Source organism: Aulostomus chinensis, chromosome 13, assembly GCF_037954235.1.
Source record: "Aulostomus chinensis isolate RoL2024-O1b breed Wild chromosome 13, RoL_Achi_v1.0, whole genome shotgun sequence".
NCBI lineage: Eukaryota > Metazoa > Chordata > Actinopteri > Syngnathiformes > Aulostomidae > Aulostomus > Aulostomus chinensis.
The window spans coordinates 28,159,192-28,179,191 of record NC_141332.1 but is presented as its reverse complement, the minus strand read 5'-3'; the positions used below and the strand labels follow the sequence as shown (position 1 = coordinate 28,179,191).

The 20,000-nt window shown below is 47.8% G+C and overlaps 1 protein-coding gene across 4 annotated transcripts in view; it reads right to left on the bottom strand.

Moving 5' to 3' along the window:
* LOC147251600 (transcription factor COE3) overlaps nucleotides 1–20,000 on the bottom strand; it is a 150,235-nt gene that overhangs the window by 23,569 nt on the left and 106,666 nt on the right. For all 4 annotated transcript variants that reach the window (XM_086222404.1, XM_086222406.1, XM_086222405.1 and 1 more), the window contains one exon: nucleotides 15,015–15,103. In XM_086222404.1, coding sequence (XP_086078530.1) covers nucleotides 15,015–15,103 — 89 coding nt within the window. The remainder of the gene's footprint in view (nucleotides 1–15,014; nucleotides 15,104–20,000) is intronic.

Here is a 20,000-nt window from a genome sequence, read left to right as displayed (position 1 = left end):
GTCTTGTTTACATGTTTCCCACTGTAGGTGGTCAGTGAATACAACATCTGCAGTCTCAGTGGTCTCAATGTTCAGGGCTTCGATTAGCTTAGCACAAATACCAGATACAGGGGGAAACTACTAGCAAAGCTTAGGGTGAAAGTGCTAGCTTAGCTAAGTACAACCTCTGGAGGAAACAGTTAGCTTAGCATCATGACTTGAGGCAGATGGGTCCGTGATCGTAGCTTAGCAGGGGAACACTGCTACCCAAGCTCAACACAACCTCTTGAGGAAGGGTGGACTGTTAGTGTAGACACTCCAGTGAACGTGAAAGGTGAGCGTGTATGCGTGCACCCCCCCCCCCCGCCCGCAACACTCCTTTATTGTTGGACAATCTGTCAGTGTGTTGCTGCCAAGACTGTGGATGAGTGAGTCAGGGTTTCCCCCCATCATGGGGACACAGGACACGTCCCCTGAAGTGATGGTGAGGTTTATGTCTGAATGCTGTCTTTGTTTATATTTGTGATTTCTTGTTTGACCTCACATTCTTTACTTTCCTTCCATCCCTCCTTTTCCCACTTGATCTCTTCACCCCTCTTTTCATTTTCTTTCCATTCAGTCTCTCCTTTCCTCTCCTTGCTCCTCCCTCTCCATCCTTTTCTTCCTTCTTTCATGCCTATTTTCTTCCTTTTTCCTTTCATTCCTATATTGCCTTCTGTTCTTAGTCCTTTTCGTTCTCTTCACAACTTTCCCTTTAATTCAGTCACCTCCCTTTCCTTTATACCTGTTTTCCTTTTCTGTCTCGTTTCTTAATATATTTGCATTCCCTCCATCTTTTCATTCCTTTTCTGACTCACCTGTCTCACTGTTACTTTCCATTTCCTTCCTCCTTCTACTGCTCTAATCTTTCTTTACTTTCCTGCTCTGTTTCCTTTCATCAATGTTTTTGCATTAAAACATCAAACCAGCCCTGGAAAAGGTGCCATGACACGAATCTGTTCACTCAGCCAGGTTGTGGGGACTCGTGTCCTCCCAGAGACAGAGTCCCCACAACCTCAGTGTCAGCCAACAGAAAATGAATGTAAGTCAATGTGATGTCCTCACAAGTGATGGGAACACCAATGTGTGTGTGTGTGTGTGTGTGTGTGTGTGTGTGTGTGTGTGTCATTAATCTCCATTAGAAAACAGAAGTTAGTTAATGTCTCCTTCGCTCGGCTGTGGCAGCGAGACGCCGTGAGGCAGCAGCTGCCTGTCTCACACGTGCACGCACACACAAACGCACACACAAACACACACACACACACACACACACACACACACACACCCCTATGCACCTGACGAATACAGTTCACAGATGTCTCACATGCACACACACATGCTTTCATCTGTTTTGTGTCTATTTACATGATGTGTGTGTGTGTGTGTGTGTGTGTGTGTGTGTGTGTTCTATTTTCATTAGGTCCTGACAGACACAACAGCCAGCTCAAGTTAATGACACCTACAAGGCCGAGCTGCTGGAGTCTGAGAGAGAGAGAAAGAGAATGAGTGTGTGTGTGTGTGTGTGTGTGTGTGTGTGTGTGTGCGTGCGTGGTGAGAGATGAGCATATAATCATTTGTAAAGTGGTCGCCCACTTGTACACCCACTATCGAGCAACACTCACTGATCACCTCCTCAGACAATCATTGCCAAACTGCCAATGGCAACACAGGAAGTAGAAAGGTGTTTTACAGGAAGTCCGTTAAATGTGTTGGTACCTGAGCAGTTTTGAAATCTCGGGGAAAAAAAGATCATTAAGAAAATCATCAACTTTTTCTACCTTAAATGTTTAATCTCTGATCGAAGTGCAAAGGAAGTTCAAGGCAGCGTCAGCTTTAGTTTTTGAAAGTAACGATTCCCGTAGGGCTGCAGCAGTCAGGAGGCCCACCTGCAGGTCCCTGACAAGTCTCTTCACATTTACTACTCACAAACAGACCTCATGTTATGACAGACGATGCAAGTTGTCATTTAAAATGCATGAATTTAAAATTATGTTTGAGTGTAAATGGTGGAATAATGCAGCAGCCAGTGGAAACGCATCAGTTTTGTTTTCAGCTATTTTTGCTGAAGTCTAACAGGATATTAAAGGCCTGGATTTGAGAACCACCGTCACGATGATCTAAAGTATGTAGGAACTGCTGGTCGTGATTGTTTGTGGTCTTGCGGACAGAATCTAGTACATTGACCAACAGCTCAAAAGCTGTTTCTAGGGGGAACTGTTAGCCTAGCTTAGCACAAAGGCTGGATGACGGGGGGAACGAAGAGATAAGCAGAAAGAGTATAACAAAAGGAATGATTCATTCTGCACAATAATTCGAGGCAGGGGAAAATTGTTAGCGTAGAATACAGTACCTAAACACAGGCCCAGATTTTATGTACTGTTCTAAAATATTCAAAGTGCTTTGTAGTTGACAAAATGAAATATGTCAAACCACCAGCAGGTAGTAGTCATGTTTCTCTCCTCAAAAAATGATTTGCGTCCACTCAGATCCAGTTTTTCTTCTGCTGGTTTTTTATTTGTTCTTTGTCAGAGCTCCTAATTTCCTGCACGCTGCTCCACTGTACATCCCCCTTCACATTATTACACACACACACACACACACACACACACACACACACACACACACACACTCACACAGACAGCGCCATCAGATTCCTGTCAGCGTGAGTGCCGGCAATCAGAGCGCCAGGCACTTTAATGGCACTGAAAAGCCTCGATCGATTCAGTAATGCACCGGCTCTCGGTCACCATCATCATCATCAGCATCTCTTATAACTGACCCACACCTCTGAGGGAGGAGGAGGTGGAGGAGAGATGGAGAGAAGGGTCTCCAGGTGCTTCCCCTCAGCTCAGCATTGCAGACATCAGAGATGAACAGGAGAAGACAGGTGGGGTCACATGACTTCAGCGTGAATATTCACCTGAGGGTCTCTTTTGATTACAAAATAAGAAAATGGGTGATCCAAGTTCAAATATTCTCGTTCCATCCCAGTTATTAGAGGGTGGACTGGATCTATCTGGACAAAGACAGGTGACAGTGAGACAACGTCAGGTGACAGTGAGACAACACTAGATGACAGTGAGACATCAGGTGACAGTGAGACAACGCTAGATGTCAGTGAGATGTCAGGTGACAGTGAGACAACATCAGGTGACAGTGAGACGTCAGGTGACAGTGAGACAACGTCAGGTGACAGTGAGACAACGCTAGATGACAGTGAGACGTCAGGTGACGGTGAGACAATGCCAGGTGACAGTGAGACCATCAGATGCAACTGGCACACTGACGCAGAAAACTGACATCAACGTTTATGTTGAGTCAAATCCACAACATATTTGCAACAAGCACTGAATCTTAGACAGAAGAAGGTTGAGCCATCTTAGGTAAGCTGAAACTTGCTTGGTTTTGTTTTTGTGTTGGGGTCCTTCGGTGCTTGGCACTGGAGTTTCAGTTTCTCTCTGCAACAATAGGTGAGGTCAGCTGACGCGGGTCACACCCTCTATTGCTTGCTTCCCAATTGAAATCTAACAGGGGCGGTTCAGCCGGGCGCAATTAGTCAAGCTGGAAACAGCTGTGACTGTGGTCAGGTATCTAACAGCACAGACTGCGCTTGAGTGTCACCTCACAAAGCGTTTAAGACCACAAAAGGTAAAAGACCTGCAAGTCTACCTGCGCGTGTCCATCGAGCTAGGACACCGACTACCGCTGCCGCCTGTCCGACTTAAGTTTATCGCACAATGTGTCCCACACACATCCCGGTCATTGTTGGCAATCGGAAAAACGCACAGTCTACCGCAAACGCAATCTGCAAAAACTGTCCTCACTCCCAGAAAGTGGTCCCAGCCCACACTTGGTCACGTTTGGTCTTTGGAACTGTCAGTCCGCAGTCAACAAGACAGAATTCATCAGTTCACTGATGAAACTCTCAGACATTCAGGTCCTAGCCCTGACTGAGACATGGATCCGCCCAGAAAACACTGCTACCCCAGCTGCACTCTCTGAGTCCGCCACACTAAGCCACACCCCTCGCTCTACTGGACGAGGAGGCGGTGCTGGCATGCTCATTCCTGAGAACTGGTCTTTTTCTGCACTACGCCCGTCGAACAGCGAGACAACATTTGAATATTATGCTTTAAGTGTCACTGCTCCCATCAAAGCACATGTTCTGGTTGTGTACCGCCCACCAGGGGGTAATCTGGATGGCTTTGTCTCGGAGATGGACATGTTACTCTCTGACATCCCTGACGATGGCACACCACTGATTGTCATGGGAGACATGAACATTCACCTTGACAGAACTCTGGCAAATGACTTCCTGGCACTCATCTCCTCCTGTGCACTAGGGGTGTGAATCTCAGCACTGAGGACGATTCGATACACATCTCAATGCACTGCCAGCGATACGATACTTTTAACGATTATAATTTTCTGCCGATACGATGCGATACGATTTACCCTCTTCACAATGTGATACGATGCAATAATCATTTAGTTCAAGTCAATGCGATACGATATGATGCAATTTGTTGCGATACGATGCGATTCAACATGATGCAAATAAGCAAAGAAAAAAAAGAAATTAAATGAAGTACCCTCCGGCTCAGGCCCTAAAAAAAATGTACTTCAGTTTGGTACGACAAAAGGATTTGGCTTTATTCCTCATGGGCACTGGCAGTAAATTCAACAAAAGTGCTGTTTGTCTTTTTTACTATGCACCACTTCATGCAAATTCTTTTTGCCATCTTAAAACAGCAACAACTTTCCTCACACTTTCACATCGTCTGTGCAATCACAATAGCAGTGGTTCTCTAACTTTTAAATTTCAAGGACCATCATAATTCTGAGTCTACAAATAGAACCAAATGAACCCATGAGTGTCCTTTGGGTTCCGTTTTGTAGTTACACGGATTAGACAGACCTGCAACTGTGAAGGAATCTGAATCAATAAAATCCTAAAGGATTCCAATCCCAAACCTACATCACACAAGTGCTCTGTCCTAGTCGGGTCATGTTACAGTACATTATTGAACAACTAATGCACGGCCTCACATGGTGCAAGTAAACCATTCAATGGCCATGACACCGTCGGCCAAACTGCTAGAGTTGACTTTCTAACTGGCCACTGAGAATCAGTGATTTGAGTGAGTTCTGCAACAATAAAAGAGAAAAACAATTAAACAATAATTACTGCTGTAAAAGTACAGTACACAGCAACAACTAAACACTCAATGAGCAACCTGAAGTGACTTTTTCAACAGTGCAATCAATGTTTCTCCAGTGCCCGGCGAGGAACTAGACGGGGAAGCGGGGAGGTGGCGGTAGACTTGTCGGTGATGTGGTGTACTCTTCTTAAGTGGGTCTGCATGTTTGTCGTGCTGCCGCTGTACGGCTTCCTAACGCGGCATTCTTTGCGAATGACGGACGTTTTGTCGAGCTTTCCGTCTTTCTTTGCGAATCCGTAGTGTTTCCAAACATACGATTTAAACGTTGCGGGTGCATTAAATATAGAAGCTTCCTCGCTGCTGTTCGTGCGAACGTCCATGCTGTTTTACTAGTAGTGTATTGTTTGTGCCTCACGGCTTCCGTCCGTATTCAATACAATACGCAAAATAATGATGGTGCATTCATTGCGCCTGGGGAACAGCAGATGGGGTGAAGTTTAACATTAATAAAACGGCGCTTGCATCGGATTTTACCGATACCCACCAACGCATCGAGATTAATCTAGATTTCACCCATCAATTGCATCATACCCAGTGAACGAGTCGATGCACTCGCATCGCGCACATGCACATCGATTAATATCGATTATTTTCCACACCTTAACTGTGCACTCGAACTTGCTCCTTCTCCTCCCACCCACAAAGCTGGTAAAGTCCTCGACTTGGTGCTGACTCGTAACTGCTCCATAACAGATGTGACAGTTACCCCACTCCACCTGTCAGACCATTTCTTGGTCAAATTTGCGGCTGCCTTTCCGCAATTGCAGACACCCACACAGACGGTTTCCTTCCGCAGAAACCTGAAGTCCCTCACAGCAGCACAGCTGTCTGATGAGGTGAACTCCGTCATGCCTGACCACTCGCACTTCTCCTCACTTTCTGTTCATGAGACAACAGAAACACTCTGTTCCTCTCTGGCATCCTCTCTGGACAAACTCTGCCCCCTGGTGTCCAAACCAGCCAAGAAAAAACAACCAAGTCCATGGCTCTCTGAAGTTCTGAGAGAACAAAGAGCTGGACTCAGGGCAGCAGAAAGAAAGTGGCGTAAATCCCAAGAACCCACTGACTTGTCCTTATACAAACAGAAACTTGCTTCCTTCACCTCATGCTTACAGTCCGCTAAGAAAGCCTTCTATCAGAACAAGATCTGTGCCACTTCTGATTCCAGAAAACTGTTTATGGCGTTTAACTCCTTGCTTTCTCCTCCAGTTGCTCAGCCTTCCACTGCGCTGACTTCAGACATGTTTGCCTCCTTTTTTACTGAAAAGGTTGCTGCAATCAGCAACCAGTTCTCTGAGCCTGACCAGTCCAGTCAGCACCAACCTGCCACTGCTGCTTCACTCTTCTCCTTTGCTCCCCTGAGCAAAGATGAGGTCTCCAGACTTCTCCTGAGCTCAAAACCTACAACTTGTCCTCTCGATCCAATACCCACCAGCATCCTGCAGACCATTTTGCCCACTATCAAACCTGCAGTCACACACATTGTCAATTCCTCCCTGGAAACAGCATTTTTCCTGCTTCTTTTAAGCAGGCCCGTGTCACCCCATGCTCAAAAAGCCTCATCTCAACCCCGCCCAGGTTGAAAACTACAGGCCAGTATCACTTCTGCCATTCCTGTCAAAAATACTGGAGCGCTCAGTATTTAACCAGGTCTCTGAACATCTGCGGAACAACAACCTACTTGACTCTTTTCAGTCTGGCTTCAGGTGTGACCACTCCACTGAGACTGCACTCCTGTCAGTCACTGGGTCACTGAGACGAGCTCGAGCTGCTGGTCAGTGCTCTGTCCTACTTCTGCTGGACCTGTCTGCTGCCTTCGACACGGTGAACCATCACATTCTCCTCTCCACACTCTCTGAGCTCGGCATATCTGGTTCTGCCTTGTTGTGGTTCAAGTCCTACCTCACAGGCAGATCCTTCAGAGTGTCATGGCGAGGAAAGGTGTCTAGGTCACATGGCCTATCGACTGGGGTTCCTCAGGGGTCAGTGCTTGGTCCCCTTCTCTTCTCTCTGTACACCACCTCACTTGGTGCAGTGATCCGCTCCCATGGCTTCTCCTACCACTGTTATGCTGACGACACTCAGCTTCTCCTCTCTTTTCCACCTGATGACAGAACGGTCTCAGGTCGTATATCAGCGTGTCTGGCTGATATCTCCACATGGATGAAGGAACGCCACCTTCAACTGAATCTGTCTAAGACTGAACTTATGGTCTTTCCAGCTTGTCCATCTGTTCAGCCTCAGGTCAGTGTCCAACTTGACTTGACTTCTCTTCACTGGCTTCCAGTGGCAGCCAGGATCAAATTCAAGGCACTTCTCTTGGCTTACAAAACAATCCCAAGAACGGCTCCAGCCTACCTGGAATCCCTGATCCAGGTCTACTCTCCTTCTCGCCCACTACGCTCTGCATGCCAAAGACGCCTGGTGCTTCCAGCCCAGCGCTGCTCCAGATCTCTAGCCAGACTCTTCTCTTCTGTTGTTCCCCAATGGTGGAACCAACTACCGAACTCTGTGCGTTCTGCTGAGTCCCTTTCTACTTTTAAGAGACAATTGAAGACTCAATTGTTCAGAGAGCACCGAGGCACTGAACCTGACTCTGCTCCTCTTTGGGGTAGAATCAGTCAGAGGGTCCAAGACCCAGCACTTAGTGACTATGTAGCACTAACTGGGTTGTGTCATGTTGTATGTTTGTCCAAAAAAAAAAAAAAAAAGAAAGAGGGGGGGGCGATACTTCTTCTGCCACTAGATGGCAGTACCTGTGACCAAATCACAACTGAAGCACTTTTGCGCTTCCTATGGGTTTTTCCTTAATTAAGTCTAAATTCTTGCTTGTGTTGTACGTCGCTTTGGACAAAAGCGTCTGCTAAATGAAATTGTAGAATTGTAGAATTGAAGAATTGTAGAACATATTTACAGCATCCATTGAAGAAGATACGTGGCTCCTGCAGTTGTGTGATTTATGACTGTTAACAGGTCCAAGTACAACATCCTTCTGCCATCTGCTGCTCTCACAATAATTTAATAACCAATATTAACTTTAATTTAATATGTCTGTCCATGGTTTTTACAATAAAACACAAATCAAATCACCATCTGTTTTCATTTTAGAGGCATTTCACTGGAAGTCAAGTGTTTTAAACAAGCATGAGGCAACCGATCTCTCTCTCTCTCTCACACACACACACACACACTCACACACACACAGAGCGACAGGCAGGTTTCAGTGGTCATCTCCTGGCTCCTCCACCAACAGGAAGTGGTCATATCCTGGTTCCTGCCCCAGCAGCCAATAGGATCGCTCCATGTGATTGTGGTGATTGAACCAGTAAATCAGCTCTGGTGAACAAAAGTTGATGATCTTCCAGGTTCAGTTCATCAAGATCATCTTCACTAATGAACCCTCTGATGATGCTGGAAGCCTGGATGCTACATTAGTAGTGCTAAGCTAACGTTAGCCAAGGGAGGAGCTACACCAGGGTCACATGACTTCAAGGTCACCGCCACTAAGCTGTAGGGCTTCTTGTGTTCCCCTGATGACCTTTAATGACCTCCGTGACCTCTGTAGGCTCCTCTAGACTCTTGTTAGCAACCCAGGTTTTTAAGACTCCACCACTCCAACATCCACCAGTCTGGTGTTTACTGGTGGAGCTGATGTAGAACTGAACCTCCACCATCCACCGGTCTGGTGTTTACTGGTGGATCTGATGTAGAACTGAACCTCCACCAGTCTGGTGTTTACTGGTGGAGCTGATGTAGAACTGAACCTCCACCATCCACCAGTCTGGTGTTTACTGGTGGATCTGATGTAGAACTGAACCTCCACCATCCACCGGTCTGGTGTTTACTGGTGGATCTGATGTAGAACTGAACCTCCACCATCCACCGGTCTGGTGTTTACTGGTAGATCTGATGTAGACCTGAACCTCCACCATCCACCGGTCTGGTGTTTACTGGTGGATCTGATGTAGAACTGAACCTCCACCATCCACCAGTCTGGTGTTTACTGGTGGATCTGATGTAGACCTGAACCTCCACCATCCACCGGTCTGGTGTTTACTGGTGGATCTGATGTAGACCTGAACCTCCACCATCCACCGGTCTGGTGTTTACTGGTGGATCTGATGTAGACCTGAACCTCCACCATCCACCGGTCTGGTGTTTACTGGTGGATCTGATGTAGACCTGAACCTCCACCATCCACCGGTCTGGTGTTTACTGGTGGATCTGATGTAGAACTGAACCTCCACCATCCACCGGTCTGGTGTTTACTGGTGGATCTGATGTAGACCTGAACCTCCACCATCCACCGGTCTGGTGTTTACTGGTGGATCTGATGTAGACCTGAACCTCCACCATCCACCGGTCTGGTGTTTACTGGTGGATCTGATGTAGAACTGAACCTCCACCATCCACCGGTCTGGTGTTTACTGGTGGATTTGATGTAGAACTGAACCTGCTGAAATCTCCAGCTGCTGGGAACCAAACACCATTTTCAGTTAATTAATGTTCTTTCAACATGTTAATTTTTTCACAACACTTTGAGCTGGAATCTTTGAGTGAAAGGTGCTTCGCATGTAAAGGTGACTGTAACATTGTCATTGGTATTATTGTCATCGTTGACTTGGAGTTGACGTTCTATGACATCTTGTCTTCAGTCCAGTCCAAAGGAAATGAAGATCATCGACATTAGAAACTAAATATTCTTGAATCTTCTATTTTCAGAAACATAAACAAGAGGAGATTTTCTCTCTGGCTGATTCACTGATCCCAGACCAGCTCAAACCTGCCCCAGCGGCTTTCCTGCCCTCGCCCTTCTTCTGTCCATCTTCCTACCTCCTCCTCTCTTTTTTCTGTTTTCCTGCATCGGTTTCTAGGGGCTTAATTACGGGGGGCTGGCTCCGTGGCTGCGGAGGTGCAGGGGGAACAGGGATCAGCGTGACCCTGGAGGAGAAGCCATCCGACAGCGGCCTTAACAATGATAAATCACCCCAAGCAGAGCTGCAGCTACAGCCGCCCAGTGGCTCCGCCGCCCGCTGATCTGGGTGAAATATGGATGGACCTGAGCACTGAGGAGGGGGAGGAGCCGCATCACCAGATTAGCGATTATCAGGCGGAGAGCCCCTCTAATGATGTGGGACATGGCGCCGGGTTAATTCTATTCAGAGGATTGAAATTCAGCTCATGAATTGAATATTGCTCATTATTTTCAATCTCCTCATTCATGAAGTGGGTCAGAATTAATAATCCCTGAACGCACCGCTGCCCCCGAGTCAGGACGGGGTCAATGATCAGAGCTGAAGGTGCAGCACACCAAGCACCTTTAATCTCCACCTCCTGGTCAAAATCAAAACGACTCCAGTTTCATGAGTTAATTCGACCAGCGGTTCATCTCAGCCAGCTGAAGTCCTTCACATGTCAAGCTGCTGCTTCCAGCTCAGGAACCGGCTCGTCTCACTCCAACACACCTACAACAGGTGGAGTCGGGCTGGAACACGAATAACTCACAACTTAACAACGTGGAACTCATTTTAGCTTGAAAGTTTCTTCAAGCATTAAAGTTGAAGCCTTCAGTGAGACATGTTTTCTTCCTGAGTCAGGAGCTGAAACGTAACCATGCTTATTGTGCTCGTATTCATGGAGGGAACCACAGCACATCATGAATAATCACATTTCACTTGTATTTAAATGTAACACACATTAAATCTGACATAACGGTCGCTCCTATAATATTTCCATCCATCCATCCATTCATCCCTCCATCCATCCCTCCATGTTCCCCCTCTCCTCCTGTTGAGGGTGGTGGGGGTGGAGCCTATCCCAGCAGCCTTCCCCCTGGACAGGTCACCAGTCCATGGCAGGGCCAACACATAGAGACAGACAACCATTGGCTCTCCCAGCCACGCCTACGGTCAATTTAGAGTCTGGATTAACCTGGTCCCTCTTGATGTCTTTGGACTGTGGAGGAAGCTGGAGAACCAGAGAGAACCCAGCAGGAACAGGGAGAACATGGAGACTCACACAGAAAGACCCCGTGCTGCAGCCGGGGCTCCACCCACAACCTTCTTGCTGGGGGCCTCAGGGAGGACCACTGCTCCACCGGGCCGCCCTCCTATAATGATTAATTTCAGTGTTTTTAAATAAAGCTTTCTGGTCTTTTTCAGAAATGTTCCTTCTAATTCGCACAAAAAATATATAAAAATACTAAAACAAGAACCTGAAAGATTTACTGCACAATTAACAAAATAAAATCAAACATTTGACAAAAAAACTGTTCAGGTCACAACAAAATCATGTTTAGAATTACTTACTAAAACTACTAAAAAGCAAGGACCTTCAAATGAAGTAGCAAATAAAAGATACTTTAATACGTGCCAAAAATTGTGCTAATATTCATAAGCTATGACATATTCACTGTTGATAATGATTCTATGATTTAAAAAAACTAAACTAAACTGAAAAGACACAGAAAAACCAAAATGACTCATTTATCCAAATTTTGGAGGCTCCAGTCAAATTTCTTGTTTGTGAAAGGTGCCAATGTTGAGCAACATGTCAGCTAAATAACGCAAGGCCTTTTGCTAATTAATACAAGATTCTGATAATAAACACGTTCATAGCAAGTGGAAAAAATCAAAGCCAGGTGGAAAACATCCATGCTGAGGACTCATGGTGGACCAGGTGGAAGGGGTCCGGAGTACCTGCTAACAACCTCAACAACGTGACTGCTGCTGATGCGTTAGCGTAGCATTGCACGTTGGCTGAGTAAGCTAAGTTAAGCTAACTCTCTGAATTACTCCCCAGCAATGAATGCAGCGCTGCTATCAAACTTCTCCCACCCACAGACTCATCTGACACCACAATTCAGGCTTCCTCCATCTTGTCACTGCAAAGTAAATGTTTTACTTTCTGAGAGGCATCCTCCACCAGCAGCAGGTTCCCGCCCACCCGCCACTCCTTGAAATGAATTGAATACAGGCGGATGTCACTTCCCATGTGACGAGCGTGTAATCCTTCACCTGGCGTCCAACAACAAATCAATCTGCTGCCTGTCCAAAAACACAAACCTGTGGTCCAAACATCTCTCTTCATCCCTCCTCCCGTCCTCGCCAGCGCGGCGGCGGCGGCGGCAGGTGAAAACAAAAGAGAAGTGACAAGCTGAGTTAACTCGTCTCTGGCAGTCACATGATCCTCACCGCCAACGTGCTGTCATGTCACCTCGCCACTGCGACCTCAGCAGCACTTTCCCTGCCGCTGTGATTTCTCTTGTCGAAGCAGGAAGAGAAATCTGCAGCCTTATTGAGTTTTCCTCTGAATAAATAAATATTTAAAAGGCGCCCAGGAAGAAGAGGTGGTGGGTTTTTGGCGTTCCTCGCTGCCGGCGCTGCAGCCTGTCACAGGGGCCAGACAACGTGTGCTCACCATTAGTATCCATTTACAAATAAACTGCTTTTTTGGTGACTGGATCTCCGATGTCAGATTTTGATAAATGGTTTCAATTTGGCAGCTGCTTTCGAGTGTCAGAGCCCATCTGACGCTCGCCGCCACTGCCGCCGCTCGCTGCCTCAAAGAATCTGCTTCAGTTAGCCTCTCAGTCTGCAGCGGCCACAATAATCTCTTCATACTAACCAGGGCACAGCATATGTGTGTGTGTGTGTGTGTGTGTGTGAGTGAGTGTGTGTGTGTGTGTGAGTGTGTGTGTGTGTGTGTGTGAGTGTGTGTGTGTGTGTGTGCATACAAATGCCTGTCTGTGAGTAAATATTGAAATTTCACTTCTACAGATCTTAAAGAACCTTTGCTGTTTTTTTACACCATTAACCACCAATCACTTGCACTTCTCCTTGCCGCTGCCGGCTCGCCGCCGCAGCAGCTGTCATTTAGCAGATGTGTAAACTTGCTTTCGTTTCCTTCCAGCAGCTGCTTAATTTTCATGACTGCAGCGGTGGGCAAAGAGCAGCCCGTGGGCCAAATCAGGGCCTCCAACTCAAATATCTGGTCCCAGTTTCCCTTCTCACTTCCTGTCTTATATTTGCTGTTTTTCCGCATCAATCCCAAATCCTGCATCTCCATGGAAACAAGACAAACATGAGCTCATGAAGCTGAGTGGACACTTCGAAACAGATTCGTTCAGACTTTCACTAAATCTGTTTTATAAATATTCTTTTGTGATTACCTGCTCACGTCACATTCGCCCAGACAGACAGGGAGGTTCTAGTCTTGCTCTACTGGGAGGGAAGTTCTAGTCTTGTTCTACTAGGAGGGAGGTTCTACTCCTGCTCTACTAGGAGGGAGGTTCTACACCTGCTCTACAAGGAGGGAGGTTCTGGTCTTGCTCTACTGGGAGGGAGGTTCTAGTCTTGCTCTACCAGGAGGGAGGTTCTACACCTGCTCTACTAGGAGGGAGGTTCTAGTCTTGCTCTACTAGGAGGGAGGTTCTAGTCTTGCTCTACTAGGAGGGAGGTTCTAGTCTTGCTCTACTAGGAGGGAGGTTCTACACCTGCTCTACCAGGAGGGAGGTTCTACACCTGCTCTACCAGGAGGGAGGTTCTACACCTGCTCTACCAGGAGGGAGGTTCTACACCTGCTCTACCAAGAGGGAGGTTCTACTCCTGCTTTACTAGGAGGGAGGTTCTAGACCTGCTCTACTAGGAGTGAGGTTTTTGTCTTGCTCTACTAGGAGCGAGGTTGTACACCTGCTCTACTAGGAGGGAGGTTCTTGTCTTGCTCTACTAGGGGGGAGGTTCTACACCTGCTCTACTAGGAGGGAGGTTCTTGTCTTGCTCTACTAGGAGGGAGGTTCTACTCCTGCTCTACCAGGAGCGAGGTTGTTCACCTGTTCTACTAGGAGGGAGGTTCTACACCTGCTCTACTAGGAGGGAGGTTCTACACCTGCTCTACTAGGAGGGAGGTTCTACACCTGCTCTACTAGGAGGGAGGTTCTTGTCTTGCTCTACTAGGAGGGAGGTTCTACTCCTGCTCTACCAGGAGCGAGGTTGTTCACCTGTTCTACTAGGAGGGAGGTTCTACACCTGCTCTACTAGGAGGGAGGTTCTACACCTGCTCTACTAGGAGGGAGGTTTTTGTCTTGCTCTACTAGGAGGGAGGTTTTTGTCTTGCTCTACTAGGAGAGAGGCAGCAGGGACCAATGGACGGACTTGAAGAGGTGCACTTAAAAAGAAACACATCATCCTGTTTATCAGCCATGTTGAGGGAACATCAGAAGCAAAAACCAAGATGGAGGATGATGGATGATGTGGGTGTGGCCAGAGAAGGAATGGCGAAGAATATAGTCACACTGACGGACCACCTCTTGACCTCCTGATCTCTGACATCGCGGCGTCCATCTCTCAAACCTCCTCCTCACCAGCCAAGCGGCAACTAAATGCAGCCAGAGCAGTGGCGGCGGTGGCAGGATTCACTCCCACAAACAGCTGCTTCCTGTTTGAAGGCTCACAGAACAATCTGGCGGCTGGCAGCGAGGACCGCCAGCGCTGCCAAGAGTGTACCGAGCAGAACCAACAAATCCAATCAGGCAGCTCAACTTTGGTCCTGAGCTGCATTAAATATACGAGCCACCATGTAATTCATGCAGCGCAGGTGGTCGATGCGTGGAAAGAAGGACAAGCAGTCACTGCAGCTTCAAGTCCGCCATTAGTATGAGGGATCCTGATCAATGTCCCAAACCACAGTGCTGACATCACCAACTTCCCTTCCTGTCCTGGACTCCGACATTTGAACTTTGACCTGAGAATGTGGCAGTGACTGAATCACACTGACCTTAGGTAACCTCTCAGGGTCTCCGGGGTGGCGAGGGATGACCTTCTGTAACCTCTGGAAGCCGTAGTCAATGGTGGGCTCATTCAAAGCTACAGGAGGAAAGAGAAAGGATGGCAGTTAGCAATAACACACACACACACACACACGTGAGTGCACACACTCACATACACACAGACACTCGCACACACACATTTGTGCGCACACACACACACACAGATGCGCAAACACACACAGATGCACACACACGTGAGCAAACACACTCACACACACACACACACACATGCAAACACACACACACACGCGCACACACACACACACACACACATACACACACGCTGATCAGCTCCATCAGGTTTCTGATTGTTTTTCCAGAGTTGGACAACAAGAGTCCAAAGGAGCCTAAAGAGGAGGAGCCTAAGCTTAGTGGTGACCTTGAAGTCATGTGATCCTGGTGTAGCTCCTCCTTAAGCTAACATTAGCTTAGCACTGCTAACGTAGCATCCAGGCTTCCAGCATCATCAGAGGGTTCATTAGTGAAGATGGAAGATCATCAACTTTTGGGACGACAAAAACACCTCTTAACTGGCATTAAACTTCCTCTTGGACAACAATCATGCCTCATCCTTCATATGATCACTTCCTGTGAGACTGCTCACACACCGCATCCACCACTTACCCAGACAGGAGGGAAACAACGACAACAACATTCAGTTCCACCTTCAATGTTTTACAACTGCATGTAAAGAGAATTTGTGAAAAATTAATTTTTCTATCATTGTCAACAAGTTCATCACAACTCTGCTGACATGAGATACTGATACCTGCCATGCAGATCCTCTCCCCACAAAGCACAGGTAGGTATAAACTCAAGGCTCCATACTGGAAAAGCAACACTTTTCCTTATTTTAAATACACCATCATATATTTATTGTTGTTTCTTCATCACTGATGACGAGCAAAGAAGAGCTGATATGAATATTGTCCGTCACACTGATATATACTGCTTTGAAAGGCCCGTGTCTGCCGATACCTCGGACCTGCTGACACCATGATGCACCCCTCATCAGGGTCATGAGAGACGGAGTTCAGGGAAACGTCAGTCCTCCACCGGAGGTTTCAGTCTGGGCCACTGAGGGTTAATACAAGCATATACAAACACAGAGGCCAAGAATGTTAAGGAGGCCAGAAGAAGATAATCAAAGAGAGGGATGTGAGAATACATGAAACAAAATTAATACATTTAATTATTTCATTACAGGTGCGTTTGAGTTTCAGCCCCGCCTCCTTTACAGCGCTCAACACGTCCTGTAGGACGTCTTATTAACCGCTAACAGTAACAGTCTCTTATCTCGCCATGGTTATTAAGTGTGAGACCTCACAGTGCTCCTCTGCACCGCCGTCTCACCGCTACCGCTAATTCAATCTAACCCCCGCCTCCTCCTCCTCCTCCCTCTGCTCCTCCTCCTCCTCCTCCTCACAACAGAAACACCCGGAAATGAGTTGGGGGGATACTTCTCCATAATCAAGCCCATTAATCATAAAAGGCTGTCAAATTTGACTTTGGGGACAATTTGTCAGCCGATCTCGGCCACTCGCCTTTTGTCAGCGTCGCCTCTTGTACTCCGTAAGGATGATTGACACTCCAAATGCAGCCGAGTAGAATAGCTAGTTTGCGCTAATATGCATAACCGCAGCTTTCATGAATAAGAATAAGGCAGCACAGAGGGGTCTCCTTCAAAGGGCCCCGCCGCCGTTTGTTGCTGGCGCTCCAAATAGATGTTATTACCATTATAACAATATTTGTTTTCTTTCCCGGGAACGGCGGCCGTGAGCTGCTAAATCAAATTTGTCGGAGGTCGTTTCAAGCGGCGCTGGAGGAGAAAGAGGGGCTTTCAGGCAGCCACTGGGGTGGGGATGATATCTGAAGGGTGACAGAGCGCCAAGGGCTGCCATGTTGGATCGCTCGCCTCCCTGAGAGGAAGCAGCGAGCAGCGTGGCGTGATTCTATTACCTGGATGAAAGAGGGATTCATTGTCACATCCCAAAGAGACTTTTTGAGGGGAAGCAGAGCGGCAGCAGGTGAATGGAGATAAAACGCCCTGACGACACGCAATCAGCGGAGATCCCAAAACTCGGTGCCTGGACACCGCGTACGAACACGCCAACGTATAAAACACGTGAATGGCGCTATGGGAAACAGCAATTGACTAAGAAGTCATTCACCGCAGGGAGACGGAGACATCGAACCCTTCATCAGCATTGGAGGACAAGCATCTGTGAGCTCACGGCCTCACTGCTGCTGCTGCTGATGATGATGCTGAAGGCCAGAGTCCACTGATAAGACATCTGGACATTTGTCTTCTTGAACGCCATGTGTCAGATCTCTGTCTCCTGGTGTCTCTTCTGGCAGAAGCCTTGTGAACTGTGAGGACTTGAGTTTAAGATGGTGGACGACAAAGAAGTACCAGACGCCACTGAAATAGTTGTAATTTCACCTGTTGTGGAACTAATAGCTGACACATACCGCTTGAATTGTTCGTCCCTGTCCACCGACTGAAAGCAGCGGGTGTAAATCATCAGCGGATCCTTTTGGTCTGGCAACATTTGGACTCGATCAGGTTCAAGTTAGCCGATGAATCTCGGGCGCATGTGGACGGTGCAGAAGCTTAGAGGAAGAAGAACTTCGGTTGTCTTCATGAGCCACAGGGGCAGCAGGCCCCGCCTCCAACCGTTCTGGTTAAACGGAAACGTGTCATTAAACTGACTTGATGTTAGAATAGATGAGGTCTTCCTGACCATCACTGATCAGTCTGATCAACCAGTCTGATTAGCCGATGAGTCTCAAGCCCTTGTCCATGTCCTGGGATGAGGACACCGTCCTGTTGATACACTGATCATAAAGCTGGACAGACAGCAAAAACCTCGAGGTCTCATGTCAAGTTGCTGGCATGATTTCTACCTTAAAGCAAAGTCATTTTGTACGGTGGGCGGCGACTCGAACAGCTTTTATCGCTGATGGTCAGTTGCATCATGTGACCTCCAGCAGGTTGCGTGTGTAACCCAATTATTTCCCTTATTAAAATCTCCCAGCCCTTTGACCCTGGCGCCTGATTGGCTGCTCCCAGCACCTCACAGCCAATCGATAGCAGCACAGAGAACCAGAAATCAGAGAACAGCGGCTGGTGGGCGAACCCTGACACCGCTGCCCCCCCCAGCATGCACCACAACACCCATATGAAGACAGATTGCCTGATTTAGTGTAAACATATGCTGCGATTCCAGGCATCAGCGCCACTTTCTCCTCCTAATTTGTATCGATTCGTCTTCCTCTCGTCGGGAGGCCGCCATCGCCTTCCTACTCTCTCTCTTTTTATAAATGGGGGGTGGGGCATGAGAGGGAGCGAGAGAGTGAGGGTGGGGGGATTCCTCATATATCTAATCAAGTATTAACGGCGTTTCTCTCTCTCTGTCCCGGCTGTGAGGGTGATCAAACGGTTGGTCGGCGTCCCGCTGATCGCAGTGCTCCGCTATTAGGCGGCTAAGTGGGTGAGGAGGAGGAGGAGGAGGAGGAGGAGGAGGAAGGTTGCAGGGTGAATGTTAATCTGATTTCATGACTGTAGATTTACAGCATCAGAGGAGAGCGAGTGGGTGACTAATCCTCCGGTCACAGAGGAGGGAGTCAACGCCAGCCCCAAATCACCACCTTCACACGCTGACAGCGAAGACATCAGGGGTCACACCTGAGAGGTTCAGGTTCAACTGACGAACACAGAGAGTCTGAGCACTCCCAAGAAGTACGAAGTTCTTCAGACATAAAGAGACCCCGCCTCCAATTACCTGACAAGTCACCTGGCAGGTCAACTGATCCCAGAAGGCTCATTGAGATAGAACTGCACCTCCATCCAGATAAACACACAGGAAGTTAACCTTTGACCCTCAAATTACTGACATCATTGACTGGAGAAACATTACAAACACCAAACCTGTCAGTCAAAAAACATGGAACGTTCTCTCTGGTTAAGACGTTGTAGATGTTTGCCGACTTCTTCAGCTGGTCCAGAATGCAGCGGCGAGGCTGTTAAAGGGTACACCCACTTTTAGAGAAAGACTCTTCTTGTCCGTCGTCCCAAGAAACACACAGGAAGAAAGAGGCCCTCTTATAGGGAGCTGACACCCACGCTAGTTAGCTTAGCACAATGACTGGTAGTGGTTGGGAAGTGTTAGCATGGCACCGTCTTCGTCTCCGTTAACATAACGAGGACAGACAAGAACGCTGCCGGTTCCGTTTGTCAGCTCTTCACCTTCAAGTCAGTTTTGTACCACCGTCAGCGGACAGCACCAGAGATGAAGAGGTGGAACCATCGTCTTCCTCTGGATGGTCTTGCTGAAGCAGAGAACAGGATGGGACCATTGGCGTTCTGGAGGGAAGGTCTTAGCAGGCTCATTACCCGCTCTGATCTTGGCCACACTTCCATGGCTTCAGAGGAGCTGGCGTGCGCCTGCCTCCTCGCCACCTTGATTTATCTGACTGGTTTCATTCGCTCTATCAATCTGCTCCTTTCAGCATCTGGTTTGTACATATTTACCAGCCACAGATGAATCCTTCTTTGTTTGTGTTTGTCGCTGTAGTGATGGCCATGGCGAAGGCGCCGTCATGTCCCTGAGGAGCAGACGGGCCTTGGCCGCCGCTCTGCGTGGCTTCCTCCTGTATTACACTGATCTTTTCAAATAGACTCCATATTCCATCAGCTCCCCTGACACACAACACGCCTGCAGCAACATGTGCTGCAATCTCCCGTCTCCCCCAGCGCCATGATTGATGCAGGTCAGCGCTGTTTGGCCTCGCTGCCCGCAGATCACCACTGCTGATGATTCCTGACTTCCTCCAGCGGGGAGCGAGATCTCTGACAGACACGCTGAGCCTCAAGTGGACACACTGATTTGTTTTGCTGCCTGTCAAGTGGCCAACCGGCGTCAGGATGCCAT